This window comes from Manis javanica, chromosome 8, assembly GCF_040802235.1.
Source record: "Manis javanica isolate MJ-LG chromosome 8, MJ_LKY, whole genome shotgun sequence".
Classification (NCBI taxonomy): Eukaryota; Metazoa; Chordata; class Mammalia; order Pholidota; family Manidae; genus Manis; species Manis javanica.
The window spans coordinates 87,274,599-87,288,662 of NC_133163.1; the positions used below are offsets into that span (position 1 = coordinate 87,274,599).

Sequence of the window (14,064 nt, forward strand, 5' to 3'; positions counted from 1 at the left end):
ATAATATCCCTGGTGAAGACACAGGCTTCTAAAATCTATCCTTTGGGTACAATTACTATTGGATTAACTCCATACTGAGAGGGAGGGAGGGTGGAAAAGAGGAAGGAGAGAGAGAAAGCACGTAGTTGTACTTTGAAGTTCTCCATAGTAAGATATCACCTGATATTGTATGTCCAGATTTGGGGGTTTTAGTTTTTTAATTTTAACATTTAGTAAGTCATGAAATTTAAATTGTAGATACTGTGTTAGTAATTTTGGTGCACTGAACAGGAATGCAGCATCTGCCTTTTAAAGGGGTTTAGCTTATTCATTGGGATTGCTTGGTGACCTTTGAAATTTTGTTTTGAGCTGCTGTCAGAAACATAATCATGTTTCTTTCTGAAACAGTTTTTAACATCTGCAAAGGTTGATCAAGCTAGGATAGTTTTAATAAAATACTTATCTCTCTTTTTTAATGTCAGCCCAGCTTTTTAAAACTGTTCTTCAGCTATCTGAAACATCAGCTCAAGGTGCTTGAGTTCATTTTAATAAGTGCCTTTCCATTAAACATTCCTGTTGTGGCTAGAGTGCACTCAGAGGTTAGAAATTTTCTCAGTCTTGTTCATCTGCAGTCCCATTTTCTAATTCTCTTGTTTTTAAAGTCAGATTACTTTAATTTGTATTCCCTTATCTCAAGAGTTAACTTAAAATTTTTTATATTTCATGGAGGGGAGATTGTTTTGATCTCTGGCATTGATCTTTCAAAATCTGGATACTTAAAAGGTATCAACTTTTAACAAAATTTAACTTAAATATCTATTCTATGTCTTGTCATTAAAAGGTTATTTACATTTAAAATGCTGACCTTTCAAAATGTACACAAGAGTGTTCTAAAACAGAGTTTTTGAACATTGGCCATGAAACCACTGTCTTGGGCTGACAAATGGATTGGAAATAAGCTACCCAACACCGGGAATGGACCATTAATTTTAATCAAAGGTGATGCAGGAAAGCGAATGGGATGCATGACAATGTCAACAGCCCAGTAGGTGTTAAGGGACCACACAGCCTTCCTTGTTACTTCGTTGGGCCATTAGTTGAGGTTGGGTGAAGACAGAAAGCCATGTCTGGAATTGAATGACCAGGTCACTCCAAAATCTAATAGAGAACTCCTCATTTCAGAAATCACATTGTAGTGCCATTACAAGTCAAGGACAGCATTTAGAAAATACTGGAGGATTTTTTTTTTTTTTAACCAAGCACCTTTTAGTTTTTTCCAACTTTGTCAAACTGTTTGCCTGCCTTCTTTTCTTCTGAATGGATCATTGATATTTACAGAGGATCAAGAAATCGAACACACTTCGAGAAAAATCTCAAAGCCTGTTTGCTCTTCAGAATTACATATTGTTAGTTGTAAAACTGGTGAATACCAGAAACAATAGCATACCAAAGGAATTAAGCAGGGTAATTAATTCTCTGTAGTGATCTCATTGTCCTTGACCCTTTCTTGTGTTCTTATGTGTAGAAATAGTTTCACTAATTGAAACTAAACTTTCTTAATTGCTTTAATGAAAGCATTTGTTTTATAATTGTCAAGGCCACTGTGCTTGTGCCTTACTGTAAATTGTCAGTATTGGCTGATAACAGTGATATTCATGGTGGTGAAAGCCTTTTCTCTAAATCAGTCAGTATATTTCATTATTTTGAGTATTTTCAATTATAAAAAAATGGAACATATGACAGCCTGAATTCATGATGTTTATAATAAAGACATAAAAATGCAGAAGGGACAAAGAGACATTTCATATCTGCTTTAGGTTTCTTAAGAAAGTTCATTTATTCTGCACAGTATTGCATACACAAGAAAGATACGTATGATCGCATTAGTACTTTTATACATACTTAAGAAAGAAAAAGCAATTATATTGCTGTCTTGTTAATGGAATACTGTTATAAGTGATAGTATTTGTGCTTCCTGTAGATGAAGATCAGCTCCGTGCAAAGGGTTATGACAAAACACCAGACTTTATTTTACAAGTACCAGTTGGTAAGTCCTTAAACTTTCTTATGCATTTGTTTATCAAGAAAAAGATGTGTTTTTTCCATAGGTTTTTTTTTGTTAATATTAGCAAATGTTACCAGAGTAGATTAGCTTTATAATGTTGTATCTCAGTGGTTGAAATCAATGCAAATTATTTTAAAACACCAGAAAATAGAAGGTTCTGTAGAAATCTGTGCCTTAAAAATCTTTTGTGTGTCTGAGAAATAAGCATGCCTTCTGAAGACATTTGGTGGCCATTTTCAAGTCATTTCTTTAAATACTGAATTTTTGAAACATGGTTCTGTGGAGAAGCAAGCTCACTTAGGTTTGCTCTCACATTGTCAACCTCCACATGCAGTCTCAGAATAAGAGAGGGACTTTTGAAGATGATGATGAAAATAAAAGGAATGTGATTAAAGCATAAATATTCCTTGGAATGAATGTGCGGAATGTGTTGTTTCATATTTATATCCATAGATGACGGTGGGGATTAAGCTTCTGCTCATGAACGTGAAGCATTGCGAGGCCTAGACAGAGTTCAGGATTTTCAGTCTCCCCATTCCTTGGCTCTGTGTTAGTAATGCTTTGTCCCTTAGCTGTAGAAGGGCACATAATTCACTGGATCGAAAGCAAAGCCTCATTTGGTGATGAATGTAGCCACCATGCCTACCTGCATGACCAGTTCTGGAGCTACTGGAATAGGTAAGGTCTCATTATTTTTCTCTTAAGATAAACGATACTCAGCTAAAACCTCATTAGAAAAATATATTTTGTTTAGCTGGTAAAAATGCCAGTAGCCTTTGTTTCTAGTAAACAGAGACTTGATTAATGTATTAATTTCAGATAACTTAAACTTCTCTGCTTTCATTATATTGCTTCATTTTTTAAAACTAAAAGTCTCTGCATAAGGTCAAAATTAGTATATGCTCCATTACAGTGGTAATACTGGTGTCACTTAAAATAAGAATAAGATGTGGTGCATATTATGACATTGACACTGACTTTTTATCCTTTTGATGTGAAATTTATGCTCACTGTTAGATCATCCAAAATATTTTATCCTCAGCTCTCTGAGAAAAGTATCCAAATGGTATGAAAGATCAAAATGATTTACCTTCCAACCTTAAAAAATAGTTTACTTACCAACTCCAATCAGCATTCCAGAAGGCATGGAAATCTCAATGTTTAAGAGAAGGGTGGTGTTGGAGGAGTGGGGATGTTATGTTATTAAGTTCCCACCATGTGCCTGGGCCTGCAGGTTGTCTCATTCATCCTCACAAGGAAGACACTTTAATCCCCATTTTACAGGTAACTAAACTGATACCCAAAGAAAGAAAATAATGTGCCATGCAGCTAGTCACCATGCATTTGTCTCTCTCCCAAACTGGGATTATCCCCAAGACAACTCTGTGGTCAGTTATAGTACTGCTATTCCAACTTCAGCTTTTTTCACACCACACATTTTTCCCCTCAGTGTGGGAGATAGGTCAGAGGTGACCTTCCGGGATTAACTGTGTTGCTCAGTCACTGGCCAACAGTAAGAATACAACAATAAGATGACACTGGGACAGATCATTAAGGAATGACATGGTAACATCTGTGGACAGTAGTCTTAACCTGGAAAAAAAACAATGACAAGCTACAGAATTTTGCATTATATTTTTACCCAGCTTTACAAAAGGCCAGCAGAACTCGCCCGTAGCAGCTGTGCTAAACTAAGCTCACTTTTTGCCATGGTAACAATGATCATGACAAAATGCTGAATGTAATGGCTTTCTTGATTTTCTTGTGTAATTGTGCGTAGCATCCGAGCTTTACTTTACAGGGATGGAGGAGGAAAGTGCAAAATGTTTTAGAAATCAATGCTGCTTCAGCGTTTCCTGTCTTTTATTTGGCCATTATTCAAATTAGCAGTAATGTGGCCAATTGAATTTTAGATTTTTAGCAATTTTATGATGAGTTTGAAATAGTAAAGAAAGCATCATTTTTGATAGTATAGGGAAAGCCATGACAAGAAAATCAAATTGCTTGTAAGTTTAGGTTGCTAAAGGATTCTTAGAAACCGATAAAATCATTATGCACTGAGACTGTCTTCCCATTGTAATATAGGTCAAGTCTTTTACAAGGAACAATTACAAATTAAATCCCAAATAGTAGAGCTTACTTAAGAATTCCAAAATTTGCTTACTTAAAAATTCCACGAGCATATTCATTCTAAAACAACTCTGCTGTTTATTGAGTGTCTACTATGTGCCTATCACTCATTATTTTTAGAGGATGATTGAGTAATCTATCACCTGTGTGGTAGACCTACAGGTCATTGATATGGCTGTGGGCAGGTCTGAGTGATGAATCATTTAATAGTTTCCTTTGGACTGGATGTTAGATTATTTTGTTGCATGTTACTTTCTCTATTCTAATGATAGTGTACTTGCACTACTATTGGTTTACATTTCCCAGGCTTGTTCTGTAAATGTATATAGGCTAAGGGGACATAATTCTCTGAGAACATGTCATGTGATAGGAGAAAATGTCAGCCTTGGTTTTGAATGTTCCAGATCATCCAAGCAGGAAATACTCTACACAGAACTCACTGGTGTTACCAAATGTCCACAGAGAGGCCAAGAAATACAAGTAGTGCTGCCTTTTAAAATGGACATAGAGGCATTTACTAGGATAGGAAATTTTGGTTATAATGGTGATACAAACTTACCAGTGATGGGCATTTTGATAGAAAGAGAACTTATCCCATTTATGAATACATGGGTCCTACTCTTTTCATATTTTGCCTCAATACAACTCATATAGCATTTGCTAAAATCCTTCACAGTTGGAAGAAATCATCTCCAACCTGTAGGAGTCTATTCTGCTGGTTTACATTTGGACTAATTGCTTTATTTGTGTGATAAGCCTCTAATTAACATAAAAACATTATCTAATTTGTCACTCTATTTTTAGATTAAACATTGGATTTTACAAGTCTGTTCAGTTAATATCTGTAGAATCATAACCTTATATAGATCCATTTCCCCATACAAAACCTTTAATTTTTAGTTTAATACATCTGTAAGAGTTTTCTCTTTATATAAATTAATATTCGTACTCAGCCTTTCAGCAACTTTTGACAAAGATAACCACCACACTATCCCTCTTTACTAAAATGTCTTTTCTTGGCTTCCAAGAGACGTCTTCTGGGTTTCTTCCTGTCATATCAGTGGCATACCCAGATCTTTGCTGGCTTTTCTTCTTCTTCCCAGCACTAGGATAGAGGGCCCTGAGCTCAGCGCTCTCCCTGCTCCACTTTTCTATCTGCATTCAGCTGCTCGTTATTCCACTAGAAATGTCATCCAAGGCTTCAGCTTTATATCCTAATTTTTACCCCCAGCCCTAATAGTTCCCAGGTACAAATTTGTTTCTCTATCCAGCTGTCCACTTGGCTATCTAAGGTATCTCAAGTGTAATATGTCCAAAATTAAACCCTTGATTTTCTACCCCAAGCTTTTTAGTACCCCATTTCCTCCCAAGCTCAACTAATGGCACTACAATTTGCCCAAATACTCCTGCCAAAAACCTAAGTGTTGTCACTAACCCATCAGCAAATCCTTTCAGCTCGATCTTCCTTACATCTCAGAACGTGCCACCTCTCACCACCTTACCTGCTGTCACCTCGTGTCTGTCATCATCCCTTGGACTACTGCTGAAGCTTGCACACTGGTGTCCTTAACGTCATCTCCTGCACTCCTGCAGGCAGTTTTTCATACCCCAGCCAGAGGGATTCTTGGAAAATACAAATTAGATTGTGTTACTTTCCCTACTCAAAAGTCTTCCTTGGCTTCCCATCACATTTAAAATAAAACTCAGACTCTTTACAATGACTTTCAGAGTGCTGCATGGTCTGCCTTTCCTCCACCCCAACTCTCTCCTCACCTCCCTCTCTCCCTTCACTCTTACACTGTTCCCTCCCGCTCTTACACTTCTAAAGCCACACTGGCTTTCTTGGCCTCCCTTGAAACCACACTGCTGGTTTCTGCTTCAAGAACTTTCCGCTGGCTAATTCTCTTGTTTGGAATTTTCTTCACTAGGATCTCCACATGGCATACCCCTCACGACCCTTCAGGAGGTCTCTGCTCAAAGTTGCCCTCCTCAGGGGGACCTTCTGTGACAACACAGTCAAAAGGCTTTGCCCACAGTCACCCCTCTCTCTAACTCAGCTGTACTTTTCTTCATAAAACTTATCCCAGCAGAGTGAATGAATAGGCAGTAGCTGGAAACATTTATATAAATAACGATTTGCTTGTTTGAATACAACTCTTTAAAGAGCTTTGCCTTTTATATTGCTATTTCTAATTACAATACATGGTGTGCCTCTTGATTCCTTTGTAATCAAGGCTCTAGTTTTCCCTGGCTTAATCTTTTAAAAAACCTAAGTTTTGCAATGCAGTCACTTACCCTAAAATGAGAGATACTGGGTGTAGAACATAAGCTGCCTTTCCTGCAAGTAGGCCCCAACCCCAGGTATGACCTTGATTGAATAGCTCCTCAAAAGTCAACTGTCTCTACTTCTGTGGAGTTAAAGGAAATAAAGAGTGCCTCTGAGAATGTAGCATTTAGACCATAATATAGCCCCAAATTATGAAGGGCTATATATACAATTGCATAGAAAATACATATTAACTATATATATGAATCTACATACTCCCTATACATAGGGCTGTAATATACAAATTGTGTAATACACAGATTTCCTTATGCAATCAACACCAAAAAAAAAAAGCCTTCTCATTCTACTTCTCCAGTTAAAAAGTGAGCTCTTTCTTTAAATATCCTTAATATTGATCACTTAAAGGGTGTCAGATGATCAGCTATGGAGGTACTTTTTTCTGATAATATTCCTTTCTCTTAATTAAAAAAAAAAAAAAAAAAGCAGTTATTGTGTGCTGACCTCCAATGAGTTCTGCACAGTGGTATAGAGGGCATGTCAAAGTGTGGGCAAAGGGTCTGTTTGTTTCTATGCAGAAGATCAAGGCCTAGCTTGGATACCCAGAAAATGAACTAAGATACGATATGAGGAGGAGCTTCCGGCATCAGCACTCTCTGGGGGACTTGTGCCGGGGGATGATCATCAAAAAGCCTCCACAGGGATCCGGACGATGCTGCGGTTGTGGCTGCATGCAGCCCACCGTCTCCTGGACTTGCCATAGGAATGAGGAGGGAGATGTCTAGGCTGGCATGTGCATACAGTGAGACAACGAATTTGACCGGATCTGTACTGTTGGAACTCAACCAGGAGTTGGGAGGGGTGCAAGTTGTAGCACTCCAAAATCTTATGAATATAGACTATCTATGGTTAAAAGAACATATGGGATGTGAACAGATCCCAGAAATGGGCTGCTTTAATTTGTCTGATGGTTCAAGTACAGTTGGACAATATCCATCATATCATAGATAAATTTTCACAAATGCCTAGGGTGCCTAAATGGTTTTCTTGGCTTCACTGGAGATGGATGGTAATTATAGATTTGCTTTGTTTATGTCACCGTATTCCTATTATGTTAATATGTGTGTGCAAATTAGTAGTTTAAAACCTATACATACTTAAGGTACTCTACAAGAAGATATGTCAAAGTAATAATCAATCCTCCCATGTTTCCTTCCATATGCTACATCTGCAGCTTTTCTTCTTTCTTCCTAATTACAACCCTTAAATAAAATTCGTGCCTCATATCGAATTTACCGAGTATCATAATTCCTCCAGGTGGTAAAGATACCTCGAGACAAGTGCTGGGCATAGAAGCCACAGGGCATAAATCTGCAAAGAAGTAAAAAGCTAACCTTTGCAAACAATATGGCTTCTCTCTCACTTACCAACTTTACATTTCCCTGTATGGCCCCGGAAGATGACTGGTTAGCCAGAGACGGGTAAGATTCCTCAAGGGAGGAACAACCTAAGACAGGCACAGTTGCAGGGGGGCCCATCAGGTGAGAATTTGGGGATCAACAGAGGTGAGGCTCAGAACCTCACCCCCCCTGCTTTGAGAGAAATCATCTGCATCCATGGATGTCTTGCTGCCCTTGTCTAGCCTGGATTAATACTTGGTCCATAGGCACACACCTGATCATCTGATCATCTACATTTGCCCTCTTACAGCACTAAACTATGTTTTCTACCTTTATCTTGCATCTACCTACCACTTCAGCATTTTATTAAAAATAAAAATAATAATAATAATAGGAGAAATGTGGAATCAACATATAAATCAAGTACAAAAACCAAACGAATATTCATATTTGACCTGATTGTTTATAGGTCATAATGCGTGATCAAAACCGAAAGTTTCTGTGATGAATGCCCTTGTACTGTTCACCATGTAAGAATTTATTCACTGTGCAAGAATTCGTTCACCATGTAAGAACTTGTTTGTTATGCTTCAGAAGATTGGAGACTGACGAGAATTAGGCTTGAGATGGATTAATGATTGTACATTGAGCATTGACCCCCCTATACTGAATTTTATTGTTGTTAACAACCATTTGATCAATAAATATGAGAGATGCCCTCTCAAAAAAATAAAAATAAAAAAAAAATTTAAAAAAATTAAAAAATAAAAATAAAAATAATAATAATAATAAAGGGAGAAATGGGGGATCCACATATAAATCAAGTATAAAATTCAAACGAATATTCATATTTGACCTGATTGTTTATAGTTCATAATGCGTGATCAAAACCGAAAGTTTCTGTAATGAATGCCCTTGTACTGTTCACCATGTAAGAATTTATTCACTATGTAAGATTTCGTTCACCATGTAAGAACTTGTTTGTTATGCTTCAGAAGATTGGAGACTGATGAGAATTAGGCTTGAGATGGATTAATGATTGTGCATTGAGCATTGACCCCCCTATACAGAATTTTATTGTTGTTAACAACCATTTGATCAATAAATATGAGAGATGCCCTCTCAAAAAAAAAAAAAAAAAAAACTCAAACAGGTATCGCCAGGCCCTTATCAATTCCCTCACCCCCACTCTCAGCCTGAGCAGCTTCCACCACGTGGCCCTTTGTTAATACCTTACTGTTAAAATGTTTGAACATCCTAGTGGGAATAAATCACATATAGGTTTTATACTCTTTCCTAACATTCTATCTTAGAATCTGAAGGGTCCCCACCAGTAAGATGGCGAACTTCCGGCTTCTCTTCGGGGGGGGGGGGGGGGGGGGGGGGGGGGGGGGGGGGGGCGGTCCTCAGTTCCCGCCGGCGCCACCTGAAGCCCAATCACCTCTCGCCCCCCTCCCACTCCCAGCACCTAGCCAATAGCCACCAGTCCCATAGAAGTGACACCTCAATCAGCTCATGCCCCTTCCTATATAACCCAGCACCTTTCCCTAATAAAGCGGAATTCTCCGGTTAAAAAAAAAAAAAAAAAAAAAGTGAGCTCTTTGATGACGATTTGACCCTATTACCAAGTATATTTCCATATTCTGATGGTATCAAGAAACTAATTCTACATTTTGAGGTCAAATTACATACATGAGTTCTAACTTGTGGCCTTTCAAGGAAGTAGGATCGGACACTTTTAGCAATTGGAGATAAAGTGGGTCAATTTGAATGAAAATGTTTAGTGACCCTAAATAGCAAAGAGCCATATACAGCTAGCTATATAGCGCACAAACAGAGCCCAATAACTACGGATCCAGAATGTGGAAATCTCAACTGCAAGTTCAGCCCTGCCATCTGCCATTCTGGGCACACTCTGGCACACTGTCATCAGTGGAATCTATCAAAAACCAAAGTGCACTTTGTAGATAGACCACTCTACTTCCCTCAAAGATCTAAGCTCACTGACTGGAAAAAATAGGCTAAGTTTTATTTGAACATGATTTTCCAGTTTAGTGATCCTTGAAGTGATGGGAGGAATCTGCCCTGTTCTTGGATTTAAATCCAGGCTATGCCACTTTCTAGTCCATGACTGGGAGCAACTTGCCTGATTTCCCTGAGCTTTTGTTTTCTTCTCAGTAAAACGGGGATTATATTGCCTCCTTAACCATGTTACTCTGAAGATCACTTATTTAACACATGTAAAGCACTTTCAAAGTGCCTAGCCGTCAGCTAATACTAGTTCCCCTCTGTCTCTTCTTCCTGTGTATTACTGTCTGATGGAATTTAGAAGTGCTGAATAGACATTTTTAATTGCCTTCTTTGCCACATGAACTCCTACTGGGCTGACTTCAGTGCTCAGCTTGGCTGACGTTTCTTTGGAAACCTTCCTGCCGTTCCAAGATTGGGCTCAGTGTCCTTCCTATGTTCTGCTAACAATTTCATAGCATTTAAGAAATATTGCAATTGTTTGGTTACTTGTCACCCTCCTCCAGTTAATATTGAGTTCCATCTTATCTATTTGTTTTATCTATCGTCAGATGCCTAGAAGCTGGTGGAATGCCTGGCATATTGGCATTGGTAGGTGATCAATAGATATTTATTGAATGAATGAATTTTCTAACGCATAACAAACAACATTTTGAATCAACTATTAAGGATCATGTCAGAAATTGTGACATTAAGCCACAATAGGATCAAAATTTTTGCTTTGAGAATGCTGCTCTAAAGACGGAGAAAAATGCCTCATTTTTCTAAAAAACTTTTACAGACTTTTCAGATGTATAGACCTTTGCAGATCTATTTCATGAAATGTAGCATTAGTGTATTTACATATGAAGTCTTAAAATATGAAATAACTAAGTGGCAAATGCACCTTGTAAAGTTTTTTAGATATTTGTAATCTTGTTTCAGTCATTTGCCTTCACAGAATTTCAGATCTCTCATTTGAGATTCAACATGGAATGCCTTGAAAATCCCAAGCAGAAATTCTATACTTTCCTTAGGGGATGCAGGAAACTCGCCCACCCTAACATTTGAAGGCCTGTGGTAGGAGTACTGTTAGAGGCTTTATAGATCATGTAGCTAAATATTTAAATTGTATATCAAGTTAGCAGACATTAAATAAAATATATTTTATCCTATGTGAAGATCTGGAAATTCAGATCCTTGCATTGAGAATTCCCAGACTGCTTGGAGGTCCAGGCTGCATGTGGCAGTATAGGGATAGGTGGCTTTGCTGCACAGGCAACCTCCCTTCTCTTCCCACCCTTGACTTCATCCTAGCTCCATCCTGTACCTGGGAAGATGTCAAGCACACCAGCACATACACAGCCAGCTCCATGTACTTTCCCAGAAACCGCTGCCCTGGGCCATCTTTCAGGCCTGGTGGTCTGCCCTCTTACCTGGCAGACGAACCTGAGAGAGAGGGCGATGTGGTCCCTGGGAGTGGTCTCAGGCCTATTGGATCAGGAAGTTCTAAGGTCCCTGTTAGCTGGAGTATGGCTTAGAAAGGGACTGGCGAGACACACACATCAGGTAGGGATGGCCTCACAGATTCCTCACTCCGTGGGCTGGGATACAACCAGACGGGGCCAGAGCAGAATCCTCCTAAGTTTGGTTCTAGGCCATGAACCCCTCTTAACTAGGTCTAAAGGACAGTATCAAAGGAAGCAAGTACATGTATCTTCTGAAGTCATTTATTGTAGTGGTGTTAGAGATAAGAGGAGATGAGCGCCAGAGGAAGTATGGTCTTGATCCCATTTATCACTGACAAGACTTAAGAGCTGAGTTCCATTTGTCAAATTTTTGAACCTTTGGCTCCAGAGCATCTACTCTCCTAGACACAATGCTAAGCTTATACTTTCTGCCATGAGAATTGATTTGACTGTAGTTCTTACCTCTACATAAAAAGTTCTTGGATCTTTTTAAGGATCAGTTACTTACTCAATGGTTTAGCATTGCTTTCTCTGGCCTGGTCTATCTTAAAAGGCGAGGCATTTAGAACGGGGCTGCCAAGCAGTTAAGAGTTAAGGAAGGTATTTTTCAGAGGATGGCCTAAGTTACTTCCAGGAAGCCTGCAATTAGCTAAATCACACATTTCCAGTTATTTCAGTCTTGTTAAAAACAAGGCTGATCACATCTGTCTTACGTTGGAGTCTGTGCCTCAGCAATAGAAGCTCTTGCAAACCTTCAATTATGGCAGCTCAGAAGATACTGCTGCTGTATACTAACAAGTAGTCATCAGCAACAAGAGGCAGACGGACTAGTAATTAGCAAATGCGCTGCGGAGGGCTTCTTTAAAGGTAAAATGTAAGCATTTGCTTTTCCATCTTTTATAGTAGAGACAGTTGTGAGATACTGATGCCCTGTTGTTTCAGACAAATACTTGACACTGTTATTAGCTGGAGTAACCTCCAAATATTTGAAAAGGATGAAGGAAGTGTCTGCTGGATATATAGTACTTTTATAAGAATGATTTCTCATAACATTTTTTCTGTATTTGGAATGTGAATAGCAAGAACTTTCCCCACCAGGGAATTTTTATTTTCTGCCATCATTAATTGTTTTCAATGTTGACTTTAAATACAAAACTGAATAAAGAATAGAAATGTTGTTTTAGGCCTTTAAAATGATATTTGCAATGAAGGGATGGTTGTTGAGAAACTGGAATGAGTTAAATCAAAGGATTAAAGGGGAAGAAAATAGACCTGTAAGGAAATATCAGTGAATTACAATTTTTCAGAAAGATATCTGTTTGATTCCTGTCTTAAAGCATATGTAAGGTTTTGGGAGAGTGGGGGGATATATTGACCAGTTTTCCCAATCCAGGTGACCAAAGAATCATTGAGAGGATGACTCTCACTGCTGGCCCACTATGGTGGAGTTACTGTGAGTCACATACGGTTCAAAAATGTTACCCTGCAGGCAAATGAGTAGGTGACCATGCTAAGAATGGAAATGCAACTATTACGGGCATCCAGAAAGAGTGAGGGAAGACTAAGAGATTCTGCCAGTAGTAAGTAACTCAGGAACACAATCAGGAGTCCAAGAATATAGAGTCCATTTCTGAGAAAAATTCTAGAATAATAGAGCTCAGGTTGAAGTTAGTGCTAAAATGGCTGAGGGGTGTAGGTCAGTGATTCTCCAAGTTCACCATGTATTCAGATCACCTGGGGGACTTTTTAAAAATATTGATGTGGGCTGTATCCCTGGAGAACTGATTTAACTGGTATGTGGAGGAGCCTGGACCTTGGGAGTTTTTTCTGTTTTGAAATCTGTAGATTATAATGCTAGTTTGCATCCAGCATTTAAGTCAACCACTTTACCAAGCCTTGATTTGCGAGCTAGCCCTAGCATTCCTAGCCTATCTGTTTTCAGAGTCTTGATGAGAAAAATAATGGCTTTATTAAGAAAGTTTCAGGTCAGCAAACACCTTCCAGGCACTGTGTTAGTAAGGACTCAGCTTCTGCCTTTAAGCAGCTCACAGTGAGGACTGAGGCAGTAAATCGCAGGGACAGGACCTGAACCCAGGTCTCCCTCTGCACTCACACCTGTGCTCCATTCACCCCACCAGGCAGCGTCACGTCACTCATCGCGGTGAATCTGTTGTAAGGAGGTACTTACTTGGTCAGTTAATGAGTATGCTAAGGTGAGCTGAGAAGCTCTCCAGCATGATAGGTTTAGATATTTGCCTTATGTGGGTTGAGAAAATGGGCCAGGTGCTCTTTGTTGCTTTTTTTCCAGAGGCCTTCTTCTATATTCAAAATGCATTATCTGTAAGATTATTATAAAAGTGTGTTGTATCTACTTTTACACCCAGAATATAATGACCCCTAAGTTGTTGGCTTTGAAAGCCACAGAATCAGAGTTTTTTTACATACGGTACAGATCCATGAATTCTGATTAAACTGTCTGAAGACCAGTCTGACTTCAGAAGAGAAGTAGACTATAGAACATTTGTTAAGAAATACAGGGCTTTTCAAAAAAATAATAAAAGTTCATATTTTATTCAGAATTGTACTTTATTACCATAAAGTCTTTTTTCATAAATAAGAACGTTTAAGAAAAAGCCTTATTGAGGTATAGTTGGCATATAATAAACTGCACATATTTAAAGTAAACTGCGCATACTAAAGTGCACATATTTAAAACTGCACATACTTAAT

At 38.5% G+C, this 14,064-nt stretch overlaps 1 protein-coding gene across 10 annotated transcripts in view; it reads left to right on the forward strand.

Moving 5' to 3' along the window:
• Positions 1-14,064, forward strand: part of CDIN1 (CDAN1 interacting nuclease 1) — a 209,106-nt gene that overhangs the window by 110,008 nt on the left and 85,034 nt on the right. For 9 of the 10 annotated variants that reach the window (XM_036998442.2, XM_036998440.2, XM_036998437.2 and 6 more), the window contains 2 exons: positions 1,961-2,026; positions 2,617-2,722. In XM_036998442.2, coding sequence (XP_036854337.1) covers positions 1,961-2,026; positions 2,617-2,722 — 172 coding nt within the window. Of the gene's footprint in view, positions 1-1,960; positions 2,027-2,616; positions 2,723-7,036; positions 9,230-14,064 lie in introns of those variants that run through there. The other variant, XM_073211595.1, reaches the window with a different exon arrangement.